Below are 21714 nucleotides of genomic sequence, written 5' to 3' on the forward strand. Positions count from 1 at the left end.
CTTTTCCCAACGATGTTGGGGTCGGCTTCCAGTCTAACCGGATGCAGCTGAGTACCAGTGTTTTACAAGGAGCGACTGCCTATCTGACCTTCTCAACCCAGTTACCCGGGCAACACAATACCCCTTGGTAAGACTGGTTTCAGAATTATTGGCTTCTGACTAACCGTGACGACTGCCAAAGATGTTCAATGACAGACAATGTTAAGTGTGAAAAAATAAATATTAATTAGTAATATATTGTTTATAAGCCGATTTATATAATATAATAAATAATAATGGCACCATATTAACCGATTATTTTGTATGGCAATAACCGAGAAACGAAAATATGAGTTATTTGAAGATAAAGGCAAGATGTAAAAAGTATATTTTAGTATGTATTGTCCATTTAGATTTTATAAAGTAGAATATTTTCGAAATTTTTTATCACAAATCAAGTTTTTTTTTAAATAATTATGCAGTTATTTTGATTGTTTGATTCAGATTACCTTTAAAATCTAACAGACATGAAACTATATGAGCAAAATTATACAAAAATGTTAGGCTAATATCCTAGAGCTATTTCAACTACTTCTTGTATTAAATAGACCGTCTTTTCCATTTACAAAAACATAACAACTATTGTGTTTAAAACTTATAACTTTATTATTCCTACGGTCTTTTCTGTCGACTTGGTCTTTTCAACGAAAGACCACGATTATTATTGGTTCTTTACAAAATAATACCTATAGTTTTGAACATACCTTCTTATTCTACGGTATTTTCGGTGTATTAACTCTATTTCACATTCCAGCTACAAACAGAATAAATTGTCGATGATTCAACCTAAATCCTTGTATGGTCTACTCGGTCTACTCAATATATTACAGTAGACCAGCCGTAAAAAAATAAAAAACAGCTACAGGCTTGTTTGTTCACCTTATTCCGTCGGTATTTTCACCTGGTCTTCTCGGTCTTCTTATATTTTGGTGAGTAGACCTTCCAGTTCTAGTACTTCTGGTAACTCTATGGCTTCCAGACGTATTGACGATGGATTGAAGGGGAATTGCACCGAGAATATCATCTTTGAGTCCATTAGTAGGTTTTGCTGTAAAAGAAATGATAAAGTTACCATAATAAAAGGATTTCTGCTATACGCATCACTAACGAATTTACCAAACAATGGATACTGTAGTTGAGAACTATTCAAGTTCAACATACAGATCTGTCAAAAACGTTCACTCTCTATTCAATTTATAAGAAAATGCAAACTATGTCAGTTTGCACTTTCACAGATTTTTAATATCAAACTATATCTATAATTATTCTACTTATAAACGTTATCATTAAAAAAAATCAATTTATTCATCAAAACGACAAATGAAGGTATTTTAAGCTGTTTCTCCAAGCAACAAAAGTAAGTCAAAGGATTTTAATTTTGAATAAGGCAACTATCCAGTTCTGATGAAAGACTTAAAAAGATTTTGCTTTTCTTGCATACAATAGCACACATAAGTTAGATAAGATAGAAGAGTATGCAAAGAGAAAACATGCTGTGAAGTCCCCAAATAAAATTTGGATAAGGGCAAGAGGATGATGATAAGGTGTACTTACTGGTTCCTTATCAGGGTTGGTGCCAGCCTTCTCCTGCATTTTCTTCTGTATCTCGTGGATGAACTCGCGGGTCACCTTCACCTCGTACTCTTCAGCGGGAGTATACATGTTCAGGATCTGGAGAAAAAATGCGTTTTAATATGAAAAAAATATCCGTTATACATATGTTACGGCCGAATACAGAAAAAACACTAAAAAGGCTGCTCATTGCTCAAACATCATGCTATATCTGCGACATTTATTTTTTGGTGTGCCAATAAATAAATACACGTTAAATTCTGTGACAAAAAAAAAATATCAGAACTTAGAGATCATTTACGTTTGAGTATATGGTTTAGTCACCCAACTTTTATTAAAGTTTCGATTTTGCTGATATTTTATAAAAAAAAAAATCAAATTCGAGATTGATAGTTTTAAGTCCCTAAATATACATGTCGCAGCCCCCAACAGCTGATGCCTAAAATTAGTTTCTGTGTACCGATTCGAACTATTTTCCGTGACAACAAAAAGTTTGACAAGAACTATACTCGGTTAGTAGCCGACCTCACCATATTTGGGAAAAGGCTACGCACACATGTAAGTACGAACAAAACATCTCAAGGAAACCTAGACTATAAAGTCTGAAATCGCCAACCCGCATCTCGCGCACGTGGTGATTAACGCTCAATCCTTGCAACGCAAACGCAGTGGGACGATACAAAGGCTGATGAAGATTATGATGACATACCTTACAAACTTGCATGGCGTTAAGGTTAGCACACATGTCGACGGTGCTCTGCACGTCCTGCATGGACTTGCGAGCTTGCAGTAGCTGCACCGCTTGCGTGATCGGCTTCAGAACACCCAGGATCTCTTCCACCTGGGATGGAAAGTAGGCATTTTTTTTTTAATAATAGACAAATTTTGTGGAAGCTGACTACGTGGGGGGATAGTAGTACCATGTAGTTTGCAAAAAGGGCTCGGAAGATGAAGACGAGACAGATTTTGTGTTATTTCACTTTTGGGTTAAAAATAAATTACTTAAACGTGACGTCACAAGCCTTAACTGCTTGTTTATTTGCTAAACAAAACAATGGAAAATCAATTGTGTCTCGAGTACATCTGCGCTACGACATCGTCGGTTTACTCTTAAAAAGTTATATCTTAGCGAAATTAAAATCTTAAGTTAAAATATAAAATTACATTATCAATATTGAAAGGTTATCTAAAAGAAGGACTAATCGGAACTATATAACCCTGACATCAGGCGTATTATTTGCGTAAACAATAAATTAAACAAGAACATGAACAATGAAATTTTATTACTAAATAATAAAAATAAAAAACGAAATGGGATAATTACACAAATTAATCGCATGTCACGATACGAACTACATTTGATCACAACATCAAGTCATCGACGTATCACGACTTTCACAAAATAGAAATAACACTAGGTACTAAAAATATACTCACGCTCTTCTGGCCATATTCAGCGAGATGCTCCTTTATCCAGGTCTCGAGATGTGAGATGTTGTACCTGATCTGCAAGCCTTTAGCCCAGCAGCACAGGTCTTTGCGTAGAAGTAGCTGGTTCAAACTGTACGCGCAGATGTAGTAGAATAGCTGAATATACAAAGAAAGGTTATTTTGGTAGAATAGTAAGTGACCATCGTACCACAAAAACTTTTAAATGTCTGTTGAACTCTTGTCTTAAAAAAAAATCTGATAATGACGTTGAAATAAGGTCGGTTTTGCAGCTACACTTTTTTTAGACAATTGTTCAACAGATGTTTCAGTTTTCTGTAGTAAGGCTGTCAATGTCCGAGTTAGTGACTAAGTAAAATCCGAGTCGATTGATCTTACCTATACTGACAGCAATAGGCTAGTTTCCTAAAAAATAATAATTAGTCCGTCTTGTAGATTGTCCAAAATTAAGCGATACGTATTTTTTCTTTTTTAAATTGGATCAGAACTTGTTAAGATATAGCGTGTTAAAGTTGAGTGTGACGTCACAAGTTGCTACAATTTTCAGGACACTGTGACGTAAAAGGCCCCCACTCCTAATTTTTGAAGTGTATTATCTTTGTCATTTTATGTTTAATTAAAAAAAGAAAAAATACGTATCCAATATTTTTTGATTATCTAAAAAGCGGACTAAATATTATTTCATTATTTCGACCCTGGACACTACCCTATTATGTATGCCGATTTGGTGTTTTTTTCTGTATAATGTATGTGAGGGGCGCCACCGTCATTGTGTCAGTCTTATATAAACCGACCGTTGCGGAGTGCACACCTCCCACGTGATAATTTATTTCTTTAAAATTAATTGTAGTGACAAATATTGCGTTAACTGGAATAAACTAAGTGATTGTGTGAAGACCCCTTCGTTTTATTTAACGACTTCGGAGCCTGACGCCAACATAAATGTATGTTGTGTTGTGTTCAATTTATGTATGCGTAGGTAAAATAAATGGTTTATCTTAAGGTTCAGCGACGCTTGGCGCGGTCAGTTCGTGGACGGGTGACCATCTCGTTATGACGGGATACATATGTTTCGAAATGCATGTCAATGTGTTGGTGGGTCCCAACTGTCATTTGAGTATTTGTCCCTTCATGTGGTACACTGGTTAGACTGGAAGCTGACCCTAATATTCCATTTTTTTTGGTTTGCCGTCCCATCGGGCTACTAAAGGAATAGTGAGCGCACCTGTGTCCAAGCAAATTCTTGTGCACTATAATATGCGCACTTGGCTGATGCTTATCAAAAACAGGCGTTTTGGCGGACATTCAGCCAGGACCCTGGGCCCCTAGTCCTGTACTGGGACGGCAACTGACCTGCTTAAATATAGTGAGCCGGAGCGGTTGGTCAACGGCGAAGGTATGCAGATGGTCGTGCGTGGCCGACAGCTCGTGCTTGAGCCGCGCGGGGCCCGCGCCGGGCGGGGCGGGGCGGGCGCTGGGCCCTGAGAGGCCGCTGATCTCCTCGTGTTCGAGGATGGCGGGCACTATGAGGCGCTCTAGTTGACGTTCTAGGAGGTGGATTAAACCTGGGAAAAAAATACAAAGTTAATGTGTATTTTCATAGATTTTTTTCTGGTCTGCAATATAAGTTAGAACTAAATTAGAAGTCCCCAGGGCATTAACAGAAGGAAGCAGTGGCGAAGCGTCCTTATAAGCCGATTCCCATCGGCTTCCCTTTCGAATTTCAAGAAAGAAGCATAGGTATAAGTTATAATATAGGTATAGGTATAATTAATATAATCATTTAAACCACACAATTTAAATATGTAGGTATAACAAAACGCCTACCACCGTAAAAAAATTGTCTATAAATTACTTGAAACATTTTGCTCCTACTAAACAAGCCGCGGCTTCCTCCTTCATACAAAACTACGCTTGCGTGACGTCATCCACGCCGCGCCGCGCGATGTTCGCGGCATAAGGGCGAGCGGTAAGCCGGCTCACGGAGCGGGTTCCAGCCAATCAAAACTCGCGAGTGAACGAGAAAGAACGCGTCAAGAGTAGAGTAGCTATATCTGTCTACGCGCGAGTGACAGCGCTTAGAGCTCTCAAATATGTAAACAAACAAATCAGACAAATTCACTCTCATTGTTCTTATTTTGTTTTAGATAATACCATTAACAATTTTATTTGTTCTTTGTATTACTTCATTGAATTTATTAGTGTGTGTATCATTTAGAAATAACATAGTTCGTGTGTGTACAATATTTTATGTTAGTTTAAGTGTTTTAGTTACATTATGTCAACATAGATGGCGTTGTGCATTTTTATGCAAATCCTGAATCGCGGTGTTAAGATTCTCCGCGATTTAATCACCCTACTTGGGAATTTATATTTTTTTGTGTTCACCAAGTATATAGTTTTGATTAAGTTGTTGGCGGTATCATTACTCTCTACTAATCCCCGCGATCGCACTGTGACCTAGTACTCAGTACAAGTACAGTGTGTGTAGTGAAATTAGAGAGACCTACGTTGAAATGAGTAATTTTGAAACGTAGACAGTTTGCATCGGGTTTCTATTTAGTGTACCTACTTTTAAAACTTAACTAGGATAGCATATATCGCATTAGACGTTTTCCGACAGATTATTTACTTCAGGAAGGAACTTATATTTTGTAAAGATAATAAAGTTTTATAGATATTAATAATCTGCCGAATTCCTCGAGAAAACGTGTTCAAACTATCAGTCTCTCAGTCAGTGCTAAAAGGTGGACTGAGAAATTACCTCCATTACCTCTCCCCCCCATCCCTGAGTACTCCCCCCCCCAGTTTTTTTTGCTGCGGCTTCCCTATTTCATTAAACCACCCTTCGCCACTGGAAGGAAGAGTGGTAATTTCGTATATCCTGGCTAGATTTCCACGTAACTCTATGGTGGTCATTAACTGAATTCTTCACACAAGTATGTACGACTTTGAGGTCTTAAGACTAGGAGGTGAATGCGGGGCAGTCTTCAGAGAGAATCAGAAAACCCAGTGTATCCCTTAGAGCCAAAGCCTGCCTGGGCTGCAGGGTTGTTCGAAAGATCTACTGCGACCCTGATACATAGGACTCAATAAGGATCATGGTGGGTTGTAGTCTGTCACTCCCTTACGCTGTCCAGTAGCCTGTGGGAGAGAGGTACACTTACCCTGGTATATCCAGACAGCGATGTCGCTCAGCACCTGTCGGTACTCGGACAGGTCGAAGATGCGCAGACACTGCTGCTTCTGTCACAGGGTATGCAGTAGCCTGTGGGAGAGAGGTACACTTACCCTGGTATATCCAGACGGCGATGTCGCTCAGCACCTGCCGGTACTCGGACAGGTCGAAGATGCGCAGACACTGCTGGTTCTGACGAGGAGTGTTGGCTGTCTGGTAGATGGTGTCGCCGCTGTATTGGCGTAGGTTGTTCAGTAGTCTGGGGGAAAAACGTGTTTTTAGCATCTAAATTAATTGTAATATTAAGTTTTATACATAGTGAGTACCTTTCGCCAGCGGTTTCAACTATATCACGTGGGAACTGTTCAATATACCTCTATAGGTTATATGTATTTCCAGTGAAGCTCAATGGCGGTACGTAACATTCGAAGCACAAGTCTGCACATATGGCCTATACCCATTCCTTCGTCACCCGCTGTTACAAGAAAATGCTTCCTATTGGTAACTAAATTATGCACAGCGATTCATGCAATGTCCCTTGTTAATGACAAAAAGTTAGGCGCGATAACTATATCGCACACCAATTATTCCTGAGAAGAGATTAGAGAGAGAGAAGCTTTAAATGTGATGGCATTTCTCACCGTTACATGAGTAAAACTTTCATATTTTTGATGTTTGTTCAGGGACCAAAAAATGGCTGCATATGGTTACATAGTAAAACTTACCTTAACATATTAGCCAACCACAAAGCATTATACTCGACGCTCTCCCCTCGTTTCTTCAAGGTCTTCTTAACAGCAGTTCTGACGGCTTTCATGAGCTGATGCATCTTAGGCTCGTCGTCCACGTGGTCCATGTGTCGCAGCATCATGAACAGTATGTACGCGGGCAGCCCGGGGAGCAGCGTCACTGCCGTTTTGGGCTTTAAGTCTGTGGGCGTAAGGATAATATTGCGTTGAGTAACAGTTATTAATATGTGATGATTGCTGGGAGATTTTAGGTATACTGCTAAATCATAACCACTCGGGTTATAAATGAACATCAAGCTACACCCACTATTACGCAACGGTTGCGCAAACTGGGCTAAAGTTAGCACAAATTGCGCAAAAAATGTAGGCAGTCTTTCCTAGATCTAAAATATGACAGATATCATTGTTGTTGAACTAATCAAGACTATCTTAACCGACTTCACAAATAAAGGGATCTGTGTTCTAATCGAATATTGTCTCAAAAACTACTGCTGGGATTTAGATTGATGGCATATAAAGCCACTAATAGTCAGTGTATCTGACAGCTTTCATGAGCTGATGCATCTTAGGCTCGTCGTCCACGTGGTCCATGTGTCGCAGCATCATGAACAGTATGTACGCGGGCAGCCCGGGGAGCAGCGTCACTGCCGTTTTGGGCTTTAAGTCTGTTGGGGTAAGGTGACATTTCGTTCACTAAGAGTGACTGTTTAATTCGCTGCTGTAATCGGGTGATAAAAGAACATTAAGGCGACGAGTACCATTGCGCAAAAGTTTCGCAAGCGATGCAAAATTTTGAGCAAATTGCGTTATAGACTAGCTTTCCTAGGTCGTACTTGTTACTGTATTTTCAGTAATTTTAGCATACTGCTAGAAGCTAGGCTAATTTATTTATTTAGGAAACAGATTATTATACAACAATGTTTGGGCATTCTTAGAACTGCACGTAAGAAAAACTTTTTGCAAACTATGCCCTAATCTTTATGTGAACCCCTTAGGTTTCAGACCTCCCCAAAAAAAGGTTCCCTTTTCGACCCGTACATATTTTTCTCTTTTTTTTGGTACGTACCAGAGATAAGTTTCTTAATAATAACGGCCTCGTCTTGTATCTTGTACTCGAACATGCCGAGGTACTCGCGCTCCTTCTTACGCGTCACCGGCGTCATCTCTAGCGTCATCGACGCGTTTATCTTTGCGCAAACTATGCGCTTATCTTTGCGCAAACTACGTTCTTATTTTTGCGCAAACTACGCGCTTGTTGGCGCAAAATATGCTCTAATTTTTGCGCAAACTGCGCTTATCTTTGCGCAACTTTGCGCAAACAGCACAATCTATACAAATAAATTACATTTTCAAACACTTACCAGAGATAAGTTTCTTGATAATGACGGCCTCGTCCTGTATCTTGTACTCGAACATGCCGAGGTACTCGCGCTCCTTCTTACGCGTTACCGGCGCCATCTCTAGCGTCATCGACGCGTTTGGTGGCGCCACTGGGTCTAGGGACAAAATAAATAAGATGAATTTTGTGAAATGAATGCTTCTTTCTTCCTTCTTCTTTAACTGATAATGTCTCTGATAGTCTATCAGGAACTTATGTAACTGATAAACAATAACTTTTGGTTTCACAGGACTGTCATTTGAATGGATTTGATGGACGGACGATCTGGTTAAGGTCGCCGGGAAGCAGTGGATGTGGGTTGCTGAGGATTGAGCAAACTGGCGATCCTTGGGGGAGTCTACGTCCGGCAGTGGATGTCTTTTGGCTGACACAGCGATGGATTTTAAGACGCTTGGCAGTAAGCCATTGATATCAGAGTATCATAATGGCAACCGAATTTTATCCGAGTGCGCGAAGAAGTTCCTTCAGAATGCGAGATAAAACTTTGGGTGAAGCTATAGTTCGGCCATTCAGAGAATGCGTTCCTGACACGTCGCGATTGAACTGACGACGTAACTACATTCATTGATTATTGATATAATAATGTTGTTTTAATGCTCCTCAATTGTTAAAACGGTAAACAACCAGCAAAAATATTTTTATCGTAACTGCAACGCCATTGCAAAGTTACGTCGTCAGTTCAATCGCGACGTGTCAGGAACGCATTCTCTGAATGGCCGAACTATAATGTATAATATTAAATATTAGATTGACATTAAAAATGAGGTACATTTATAACATAAAACAAATATTGTACTCACCAGTATTATCAAGTATATCGTTGACGTCTTCAATACCGACTTCTTTGAGCTTGTTGACTAGCAGTCGAATCTGATTCTTGTAGCGGCGACAACTTTCTGATAACTTGTCGACACGTTCCTGTTATACATACAAATATAAAGTAATATAAAAGTAAAATAAATATAAGTAAAATATCTATCAATTTATTTAATTCTCATACTAATTTCTGACACTTACGCGAATAATAGACATTGAAATAAAACTACTTTAACGGAAAAATATGTAATACCGACGTTTCGGATCCTTTAGAGCATCCACGGCCACGGACAGACTGTCGAAACGTCGTGATTAAATAATATTAATATAACCGCGATAAAATCCGTAAAAGTAGTTTCAATATTTAATTCTTATCATCAAAATACATTAATTTGTTGGATAAAAATTGCTTTAAACATAGAGACTGCATGGTGTCTGATGTAGGTTAGTCCTGTATTACAGATGACCAGGCTTATCCTCCGCCGAAACAAAAAACCTAAAACTCTCACTTAACACTCACTCACGCCCACTCACACCGACACCCACTCATACCGACACTCACATGTACACTAATTAATATGTTTGTTAAATATAATTATAATTTATAAATAAGCAACTTTTAAATTCTCCAACTTCTTTAAGCTCTGCCCCCCTATAGGGTCCATATTGTTCCTAATCATAATGTATAATAATATAATGGAATGCTAGTAAAGAATTGAGTATTGAGTATCAAATTAAGGAAAGAAAGGAATAAAATTGAAATTACCTAATAAATAAAAATGTTTTACACTCAAAGAAAAAACAACAGCTAACGAGAACGTGCTAATTGGTTACTATAAAGTTCAAAATAAAAAAATACTTTATCTGTATTTTTTTTTTCGGTTGGATATCATTGATTAGAAATACTTAACGATCTTTATTTCGGTGGTTACAAAATTGGTTTTTAATGGTGAATAAAAAAGTAATTAATATGTCTTTTAAATAAACTGATATAACGAACAAGTATTTTTTTATTTTCTTCAAAAAACAAATAACATTTTTTATATAATAACAGGCCCCGTCTCCTTTTCACATCTTCCACAGCTTTTAATGCATTTTACACTAAACAGTAAATATAAACGTTGTCTTAAAAAACATACCTGTAACGCCAAACTTTCAGCTGCCAATCGAATGATTTCATTCTGTGCGAATTCCTGAGTCTTATTCTTGGGTTCAGCGCTCAAATCAGCACTGAGTAACCTACAACAAGACATTTTGTTCAGTGTTCCATAGTGAAAATTATATTTAAAGTTGGTTACCAGGTTTTGAAAGTCAACAGTAGATAGCCCGTTTGTTCTATTATATGTGATGGTGAAAAGTGAAAATGATTGTGATATATTTCTTATATGATATGTTAGTTAAGATTATTTATATATTAATTACTAATAATAATTAAATAAGTCAAGATTTTACTCTGTTAATTAAAGATTTAGTAAAATTTCAAATATTATTTTGTTTCATGGTTTGAAGAAATTCTTGACATTGTATTGACATATAAAGAAACCCCAGAATGAAAACAAATATATTGCTTATCTTTCAGTTCTGACTTTTGCTTCTGAGCACAAAATGCACTAAATAGTAATTAAAAAACCTTTCTGTAATCTATATCGTCCCATAGCTAGGCAAATATACTCTCCATTTTAATACAGCGAACGTTTAGTCAAATTCTTTAAAATATTTGTAAAACAATTGAACCGATTGCGATGAATTTCGATATTCAAGTTACCTATATTTTTTTACTATGGTCATATCAGTGCTTTTTTCTTTTTTTTTGTTCACACAGTATTTTTACATAGGTGTTGATTTTGATTTTAGGTAATTATTTACATGTGCCAGCAAAAAAAAAAAACAGATCAAATCACATGTAGAACTCTTGTCAAATAACTTTGCCGCTCGAAACTTAGAAATTTGATGCCTTGCGCATGCACAATAGTGTTTTATTACAAACATTTTAACTATTTAACAGCCTCTAAAAGCCACTTTGAAAACGACAAAGTTAGTTGACGAGAGGCGTAAAGCATATTTTTAAACACACCACAAAAAGCTTTATTATTTAAAAAATGAGGATGAAAAAACAAAATGGATGAAGATTGAAATGCAAAAAAAAAACTGAAAAATGATAATCAAAATACATTTAATTAAACACAAAACATAAATATACTCTTTGAAACTTAAACAAATATAATTTTTAATACGGTTAAAGTTAATTCTAATAATACTTTAGTACAAGTGCATGTCACAAAGTTTGCTGAACAATTTTTCGTGCAATTTCTTCTGAATTCCATGTGGATTTTCGTGTAATCTTCCACGCTGAAATGGTTTATGATATTTGCTAATGTTATATTTACAAAATTTATATATAGGGGGTTATATTAAAATATATTATACAGGAATGAATTTTACCCAGTGCAAAAAAACTGGTGATCCAGAATCATTAACAGAACATATCTGCATCATCAGTAATTTTATTATTTTTTTATCCGCCCTTAAATCAGCAAAATATGGATACCAACTATTCTTACGCGCTTGGAGCAGCGCTCGCGTCAGTAAGCCGGTTTCGCGTTGCCGCCGTGCCTACTTACTACTTACGGGGTGTACCCATTTTACTCGCTGATGTATCCTACACTTTTTTATTGAGTATGGTGGGGTACAACGAACTAAGAGTGCGCATGGAATTTACAGTTTAGTGTCGCTCCTGCGAGGTTTGGCGCACAACCCGGGTGTGCTGCGGCACCTGCAGCTGTGCGTGCCGGACAGGGACGTGTGGAGACGGCGGCGGCCGCCACTGCTGGCAGTGCCGGCAGCCAGAACTAATCTGCTGGCGAAGGCACCCCTCACCCGCACAATACGGGTATTAAACGAAGTGCATGAGAGAATAGATTTATTTTCGTGCAATCTGAGTGAATTAGCAATAGTATTGTTAAATATTATTAGTTATAGTTATTAGGAGATTTTATTATGTTATTTAGTGTTAATTTTTTTTTAATTTTGGCTATACCAAAATTATTTTGATTTTCAGTTTTGTTTTGTTTTGTTTTTGTGTTAGATTTAAGTAAATTTTAGGTATTATTTTTGTACCTACTTGTAGCTATTGTGGACACCACTGTCGAATTGGTTAAACTGTAATGGTAGTGTTTATGTTTAAATAAATAAATAAATACTATGACGAATGTGACCGTACAATCGGTTACAAAATAAACATCTTTCGATATCAATAACTATTATTTTTTGTACTAAAACACAACAAAATAAAAATATACGTATCTATAAAACTTATTTAACTATAAGTTGACAAAGTTTGCGCACTGGATAAAATTCATTCCTGTATACTTAATGTATGGGTGAGAAGCAGTGCTGTCACGAACAAATGTTTTGATCTAGAAAAATCCCGAACCTATGATGATGATTATATGAATGATGGAAAATGATGAATATTTACAGAGAGTTGCATAAAAATGGTATTACAAATAATGCTGGACTCTGCAATTAACTCTTTGCCTTTATAGATAGTGAAGATAAGGTGAATCCTTTAACTGGTAGCGAGAAATTCAAAATGAAATGTTTTTTGATGATTCACCAATCTATCATATTTAGGTACGTCTAGTAAATATATAATATAGCAACAATTTTTATGCAACTGACTAAACCACTAAAGAAAAAAATATATAGATAAGTCATTCTACTCACTTCTGATACTTCTCATTTTCTTCTCTTAGTTTCTCTATCTCTGTTTTTGACTTCGATATGTGTTCTGAGTAGAACTTCTTCTCTGCCAATAGCTCTTCTTGTAGCTGCCTGCAATTAAATATACTTACTAATATAATACATAAGAAAGTTTACATGTTTGGATGTTTGTTACTTATTCATGCTAAAATTACTGAATAGATTTTAATGAAACTTGGCAGTAATTACGTTATGTATCAGAATAACTTTCTCAACCTTGTTATACTATAGTATTTTGTAGTTTTATAGATTAACAACTACATACGGATATAAAAAATTACATTGCATAATGTAGAGCAGATTTTTTTAATAAGAAGAACAGACGAATACAGTACAGTACTCCATAATGTAAGTCAATCTATAAGTAAACATGCATTTCGGTTTCTCTGAACTGATAACAAGATAAACCCTAATAAAAGAAAAGGAATCTTAATGCATCTGAACATAGTTGGCAGTCGTTACGGGTAGTCAGAAGCCAGAAAGTCTGACAACCAGTCTTACCAAGAGGTATCAGGTCTCCCAGGTTACTCTATTAAGCAGGTCGGATAGACAATCTCTTTATAAAACACGCTGGTACTCAGCTGCATCCAGTTGAACTTGAAGCCGACCTCTAGAAAAAGGCTAGGCAGATAGTTACATACCTGTTAATACCCTTCTGAGCTTCATAAGCAGTTGCCAACTCTCCATCTTCATTTATAATATCGACGTCAGACCCGTAGTTTGATGTGGCAAGCGACTTTAGATTCACCGTCTGAGGACATAAGGTTCAAAATTGATTGGGGTATCTTGAGGATTTTTTTCTGTTAGTTGATTGGAACTAAAAGAATTGTGCAGTTATTGGCAATCTTAATGGTGGTGGCTTATAAATTATAATGTAAATCTGAATTTTTAATTATCATAAGAAATTAAAGATTAAACACTGGTTTTTAGCTTATTCAGTTAGACTGAAAGCTGATCCCAACATAGTTGAAAACAAGTTAGGGAAATGGTAAGAAACATAATAAATGCTTGATGCTAGTCATTAAGTTTGTCGAAAAACTTTAATCTTTTTAAACACATGTTTGTCTTTTCGAATTTTGACTCATAAACAAAAGAGCTTAATATAGGGTTAGTAAGGTACATAGTACGTAGGAGGTGCATTTTAAATCTACTAGGTACACAATTCTAAAAAGGTATATAAGAATTAGTTTACATGTGAAAAAGGGGGTAATAAAACCTTATTGGTTTATATTTCGAGTTAACACAAATATATTCTTAATTTTATATTATGCGTGAAGCACAGTTACACTAACTACAGAAACATATAAAAAACACAATATGTACCATGCAATAACAGCAACGGAGAGCATGGAAAAATAAAAATAATGATCATAAAAATAAATAACAAAGCAAACATATTTTCTTGAAACTTGTGACATTAAACTCGACATCTTTTTTTTTTTCAAAGATAATTAATAATAAAAACCCATCAATTAAAAAAAAAATGTCGCTAAGGAGAGTTTAAGAAATATAACATTTCTAAAAATTAAAATTTTTCAACCATAAATATATTTTGCCAAATAAAACGTCTTGTGTTGCTTAAGCTAAAAAAATATTTTAAAAGGGTCAACTAAAAGCACTCCAAAAAGCAGTGGATCTAATAACATTGCCCACTACGTTTAATTTCTATTACTCACAACGTTTTTGAGAGCTTGGAACCATGGCTTCTGCGTTGCAATCAAAGATGTTTATATTAAAAATATTTTCAAAATCATTTGAATCTGTATTTTTTCACTTATTTATTCACCTACTATTGTAAAAGCTATTGTAAATTCTTATTAAATCTCAGCTCTTGAATCAATTTGTAATCATAATTAATTTAGCTGTATCCTAAAGTCCCGAGGGAAATACTACTTCCAGGACCCAGATAAAACTTAGCCTATAACGGTTTCTAGATTAATACCTATTTCTTTCCATATCTTCAGCCGTCCTTATCGAGTGAGCTGCAGGTTTAATCACCTAGCAAGTCCTAGTGTACGAGTGTTCTCAAATCCGCCTGACGGCCTCTGACATGGAATTGTAACAACGTCTGCTACTGAGTAGCATTCGAGGACGTATTATTTCTAGCTCGAGGATATAACACCGACAGCAAACAGACTCCAAGCTGCTTTGTTAAGTTTCTAAAACACACAAAGCCTAACCTGACCCAGGAATTGAACCCAGGACCCCGTGGACGGACTTTCCTCTTACGACTACTGTGTAACAAACGTACTTTCGCATTTATTATATTTGTGAAAAAGTAATATAGTCGCTTCCAACAGGTATCTGTGGAGATCAAAGGGGGAGGCCTATGTTCAGCAGTGGACGTCCTATGGCTGAGATGATGATGATGATGATGATGAATATAGTCGATCACTATTAATACTAATAAATATGTATACTGAAAATCAATAACAATACCTGTTTTTGACAATAATAGTAACAACTCCTATGCACTGGTTCATCCATGTGTAACTGTCTCGATATTTTCACACCAGTTAGAGGGATCGCCATATTTTATAAACATATACCATACATTAACTAAATCTTCAAATAAATTTGTTTTTGTTTATTTAAAGTGTTAATTTCGATTTATGGGAGTTCTTCACGTTGTCACATAGTTGTGTATTTTTAATTTATATTTTTGCTATTATGATTTAAAAATAAACATCTTTGTAGGTTAACTTTTCAGCATAAATATTAATTCAAAAATATTATTGTATTAATATTGTTAAATTAATCTCTCAAATAACCCAAGATTCTTAACTTTGTTATTATATATTTGTAATTGCACAAAATGATTGTATGTTTGGTTTTACCGTCACTGAAAAAGAATGTCTCATTTCTGAGAAAAACAAATACAGAATGATACAATGACATACTAAAATATTTAGATTTTATATTATCTTGTCCCGTGGTTTTGCCTGTTCATTTTATATGAACCTACATTTATAAATGTTTGTGCGAGTTATTTGTATAAATCTGTTTGTTGCGTTCTCGCGTTTAAATGGCTAAACCAATGTAGATAAAATTCGATTTGAAGATAACATAAACCTTGTCGGATATGATACATGAATGTTTATTTCGTTAATGTATCAGAAATCACCAAGAACCCCTCCCGCTTTTGGTTTAAACCAAATTTTTATTTTATATTTTATTTTAAAATAAAAGTTTTCTACACACAGACAGTCCAATATTTTCATATATTAACATCTTTCTGTGACATACGCAAACAGTACAGATAAAAATTATCTAAAAACACATCATAGATAAACTAGCGTGACAGTTAGGACACTGCTTTTAGATAAAACGCCAATCTGACGTCAGTGTGTACATATCCTTATAGTAGTTTATTTCGTAATACATTGCAGTTTGCTAAAAAGATGTATGTAATTATTCGAATGTTAGTCTGTTGCAATAACACCGTAAAACTGCAGAATTTAGTTCTAAAATACAGAATTTTGCACGCAATAAAGGGTTAATTGGAAGGTAAAAGGAAATCTAAAGGTCAGTTTGTTTGTTACGCTATTACGCTAAAACGGCTGAACTGTTTGACATAAGGCATGAAGATATCCTAGATACGGAGATATAATGCTTTCATATCCGGATGCTGGAAGTAGCTTCCACGCGACACAGATAAAGTCCTGTTCGAAAGCTAATCTACATATACAAATACATATAATAAAGTGTTTTTTTTTATTATACCCAAAATGCTGATCCGATTTGAAAAATTTCACTGTTGGAAAGCTATATTTTATCGCGGTACGGGCAGTAGTTCCCACGGGACGTGGGTGTTATCGCGGGGTACAGTAGTAAATAAATAAATACCTGGTTGGTTAATACACTCTTGAGTTGTATGCATTCATCTCGCCTCCTGTCCAGTTCTTTCTGCATTATGTTCATTTGTTCTGGAATAATAATGCAATGATATAAATTCGGTAGGATACAGTCAACTTCAGGTCAGTGGTAACAGCTTTATAGGGAAATCGTACTTATTACTATTGAGTTAAGGTGCATGACAGTTACCACTGATGTGCAGTCTACCGTACCTAGAGTCTGTTATTTTTACTGTATATCTAACTGTATACTATATCACTATTCCTCTCTCGACACCTATTTTTCTATTGCTAACTATCCCCTAATTTCTCGGTCACTCTCTACAAATCTTTATATCTCTCCCCCTATACCTCTTTGTTCCTATCCTTCTCTTCGTCCCTCTATTCTAATCGATCTCTATACATCTTTATCCCCTAGGTATTTCTCTGACAGTCGACCCCTTCTATCTCTCTACCCTCCTTCTCTAATCCCCTCTATCTTTCTCCCCGTCTCCCTCTCTCTCTTTCTATCAATTGTTTTGCCTGATTTTCAGCCCATTTATTTCGGGGCTTAAAAATACAAAAATTGTAGCGGGCATAAATGGCACAAGTATTATTCTATTACTTTCCAATGGTTATAATTAGAGACCTTTGGAAACCAGCACAGTGTGATCTACTTCCCCGAGTTTTAATGGAATAACAAAATAATGGACATACCTATGACTTCCTTGGAGACCAGCACGGTGTCTCCGGCAGCTCTCAGCCTGTCTAAATGTTCTCGAAGTTTCTTGTTCTCTATTTCTAGTTCCTCGAGTTTGTAGCGATCTATGTTGGGGTTCGTTGGCGCTGACGAGTGGCGGTCTGGGGATTAATTGTGGTGATTAGTAAATTAAAAAATGACAGAAAATAATTATTAAAAAAAATATATTATTTGAATGTTTAACCATCTTTACCACCTTACATTTCTAGTAAGAATGTACTATCAACCAATGTATATGATTCTACTTAAGGTAAATGCTTCGATTGGGAGCGAAAAATTCAAATTAAATGTATACTTAAGTTGTTATATATGTTTTACCCGCTTCACAAAAGAAGATATGGGGTGTGATGTCTTACCATTCGCGGTTATAATATACCTCAAAGTAATTTTTGATGTCTTTGTTTAAACCCAAAAATGCATGCCGAATTTCACGACTTCAGACGACGCATTAACCGGATTTTCGTTAAGACAAAGAAATTAAAAAATTCTACCAATTGTATATTGTTTTGACGGTTTCAAAGAATTTTAAGATAAAGTGGATTATACATGTCTTTGGTTAATAGCATAATGTTAAGTCAGGTAGGTCAGGCACCTTTTTCTAGGTAAAATACGTATTTTGGCGACGTTACATGCATCATCCTCCTGCCCTTATCCATTCTCAAGAGATTTTTCATTATGACACCTCTGCTCGTTATTTTTTTCTCCATGACCGTAGCTAACTTCGGACAAGCAAAGTTATCTGACGAAACCTGTATAAAATGTGCCAAGATATAACTCACTCATAATCCTCTCCTCGAGGTCGGCGGCTCGCTTGGTGGTGCGGGACAGTTCGCTCTGTAACGCCGATATTCTGTTACGCATACGTAGCACCAGCCCCGCGTCCGCTGACTGTGGGGAAGAATATAGAGAATGTATTATTTTTATGGTATTAAGGATTTGTGGTATGGTCAACCAGGGTAATTAGAAACGAGGAAATATGGAAAAAAAATGACGTGTAAAAGTGATGTAATGTCCAACTTGCAAAATAAACGATTTCAATTCATTTCAAAGTAAAAGTTAAAATTTTTATAGCAAAAGTGGTAAAACTGTACCGGTTGTGTAGGTCCGTTGTGCGTGCCGGCGGACCAGTTGACGGCCTCGAGTGCCGGCCGAGAGCTCTCCACCGATCTGACTGAACCGTAGCCATAATCCTGTGGGGATAAATAATAATAATTAGGTATGTTATTCTAGCTTATTTAAGGTTTTATATGAGAGAACTACTTCCCGTAGTCGGTATTACATTCTTGTGTACAAGTTAGGTCAATTTAGTTAATAAATCCATTCAGAAGTTTCTATGTTAAAGATTAACATACCCACATAATACATCCTTAATAAACTTTGTAAAGTTTGTATGTATGGATGTTTGTTCTCCATTTACACAAAAACTAATGGATTTTGATGAAACTTGATTTGGATGAAATAAAGGTTGTGTACGTACACGAAGAAGTACGGGAAGCGAACCGCTAGGAGATGCTCGATATACCAAATATTAGTACTATTCAACTATCTAGATGTTGTGTAAGATTGACCATCTTAATAATCCAGCTAACAGTACATAGTTAATTAAAATAAACAAATACTTACGTCTTCAACGGTAGTTTCTTGTTGAGAATTATTGCTCGCGTCCGACAGCGATCTCCTGTGTTCTTTAGGCGCTGGTTTGCTGTGAATATAAGTAAAACACAACATTATTTTCTTTGTCTATCACGTAAGGAAAAAGCACCCCCTACATGCATCTTTCTCTCTGTCAATTCGGTATTTTCGTCTTGTATAGGTTTATCTCTCTTTTCTCTCTCTCTCTCTCTCTCTCTTACAGTTGACAAACGACCGCAGATAACATTACAGTCACTTTCCTCACTTTCTCTCTTTAAATCTCACTTTCTACCTCCCTATCTACCTCTATCCCAGCCTATCTATCCCACTGTGATGTACTTGCTTTCTCTGCATATCTATCTCTCAATCTCTATGATTTTTAAAAATCTTCCTCCTTCTCTCTTATACACACACTCTCCCCTTCCTAAGATACTATAAGAGCAAACTACTTACCTCTGCAAAGAGTCGATTCTCTCCTGCAGTTCATACTGCGCGGATAACAACTTCTGTCGACTCTGTCGCTCCGCCTCTAACTCTGCATTCAACGCCTTCTTCTCTTGTATACTGTGCTCTCACTTAGCTTTCCAAATTACACTGCGCTAAGATCTCTTACTCTCACGTTATCTTTCTATATATTTCTGTTTACCTATTTCTCTCTACCGCTACCTTTCAATAACTTATGTGATTGACCTTTCTTTGTCACTATTTCTATATCTCTTTCTCTCTCGCACCCACTCTTTCTCCTCTCGCTCTCTTTCTCCTCTCACACACCCTTCCTCCTCTCACTCTTTTTCTCCTGTCACACACACACTCTCTTTTTCACAAACTCACTCTTTCTCTTGCTACATATTACACTAAGACTAGCTACTAACCTCTGCAAAGAGTCGATTCTCTCTTGCAGCTCATACTGCGCGGACAATAACTTCTGTCGACTCTGTCGCTCTGCTTCTAGCTCTGCATTCAACGCTTTCTTCTCTTGTTCATGCTGTTTGTCGCGTTCTGCAGGAGAAAATAGCATTTTAATATGTATTTTAGACAATGATTTGGTGGGAAACATGGTCTTCCTAGTTGTTCCCCGCGGTCCCACTTGGATAATGAGGGAATTACTTCTCGTAGCCGGATAAAAAGTCACCATAACATACTAATTAGGGAACATGAATATCTATGTGTATCTATATTTAAAATTTGGGAACCATGTTTTGAATCAGCTAATAATATTACGTTAATGTTTGTTCCTCTTTCACGCAAAAATACTCGATGGAATTTAACTCCCTAGCAAGACAGATAATAAAAATATGTTTTTCAAACTGCACTTTATTAAACATAGCTTTCGAAGGTGTAAAAAATGACCATATTTAAAGTACCTTTCCAAAGTTGTGCCCGACTTTTGAACTCCTGAGACCACTCCACTAGCGTCGGTTCGTAAGATTTAGTTGTCACATCGGTATTTATCACTTCTGTTGCCACTAACATTTTGATATTGCACTCTATTCTTTAGTTAACAAGGTTTAAATTAATTTATCACTGTTTGATTTTGTTTACACTAATATTAATTTTGTTGCTACTAATATTTTGAAATTGCACTCAACATATGCAGCCGAGTACTACACTACATGAAGCGACTGTCTATCTGACCTCCTCAGAATACTTATAAAGACTGTCTTAGATTTAAATATAACTTGCACATAGCTACTTGCACTGATAACTTTTTCGTCACTTTTTCGTATATAAAGCGATTGAAAGATTTGGGTAAAACTTAACACAACATTCAACAATGTGCCAGTCTACTATTTGTTCGTATTTTGCAGTTTTTCAATAAATAACAACTGCTATTAAATAAATCACATTGTATACATTTAATTTATCACCAAACACTTTTGATATTTCAATCTTGACTACCACTGAAGCTTATAAGCGTTTCACATGTATTTCCCAATAATAATTATTATTAATCACTTTCACGATAGCCAATAACTTCGTCACATTTTGAAGAATGCACTTTTTCTTCTTATCGAGTGAGCTGCAGGTTTAATCACCTAACGAGTCCTAGTGTCGGAGTGTTCAAATCTGCCTGACGGCCTCTGACGTGGAATTGTAACAACGACTGCTACTGAGTAGCATTCGGGGACGCCGACTTTACGTGTGAAAATTCACTTTTTATTTATTTATTTGTAAAAAAAATGTCGTCCATTTTTCCGCCAACTTGGCGATATAAAAAATCGATTTTGTGACTCAAACAAAATACATGAAAGTTAATTAATTCCGTTGTTATCAACTATTAGATAATGTTATCAAATATATAATGTTGGTATTATCTTTTGTCGATAATGCGTGTTTTATCAGAGGTATTGTTAACATATATTTTTTTGGTTTATTCGAAATGTTACTTTGTGTGGTCTTTTCAAATTGACAAGTAATGCAAACTTGCATTGGACTGATTTGTTTTTATCAATACTAACATACCTATATAAAAATATGTACTGTTTGTGTGTATGTTTAACACATATAGTTTGCACTATAGCTGA

General features: G+C 36.1%; 1 protein-coding gene across 1 annotated transcript in view; it reads right to left on the reverse strand.

Annotated features, from left to right (window-relative positions):
* Positions 1 to 155: 155 nt before the first annotated feature.
* LOC124643336 (unconventional myosin-Va) overlaps positions 156 to 21714 on the reverse strand; it is a 52888-nt gene continuing 31329 nt past the window's right edge. Inside the window, 18 exon segments of the mRNA XM_047182277.1 lie at positions 156 to 1087; positions 1594 to 1710; positions 2321 to 2452; positions 3049 to 3198; positions 4414 to 4625; positions 6352 to 6497; positions 6964 to 7168; positions 8349 to 8483; positions 9187 to 9304; positions 10342 to 10441; positions 12929 to 13036; positions 13606 to 13715; positions 16811 to 16890; positions 17515 to 17658; positions 18337 to 18445; positions 18649 to 18747; positions 19181 to 19259; positions 20062 to 20188. Coding sequence (XP_047038233.1) covers positions 959 to 1087; positions 1594 to 1710; positions 2321 to 2452; positions 3049 to 3198; positions 4414 to 4625; positions 6352 to 6497; positions 6964 to 7168; positions 8349 to 8483; positions 9187 to 9304; positions 10342 to 10441; positions 12929 to 13036; positions 13606 to 13715; positions 16811 to 16890; positions 17515 to 17658; positions 18337 to 18445; positions 18649 to 18747; positions 19181 to 19259; positions 20062 to 20188 — 2300 coding nt within the window. The 3' untranslated portion in view covers positions 156 to 958.

This window comes from Helicoverpa zea, chromosome 27 (assembly GCF_022581195.2).
Source record: "Helicoverpa zea isolate HzStark_Cry1AcR chromosome 27, ilHelZeax1.1, whole genome shotgun sequence".
Lineage (NCBI taxonomy): Eukaryota > Metazoa > Arthropoda > Insecta > Lepidoptera > Noctuidae > Helicoverpa > Helicoverpa zea.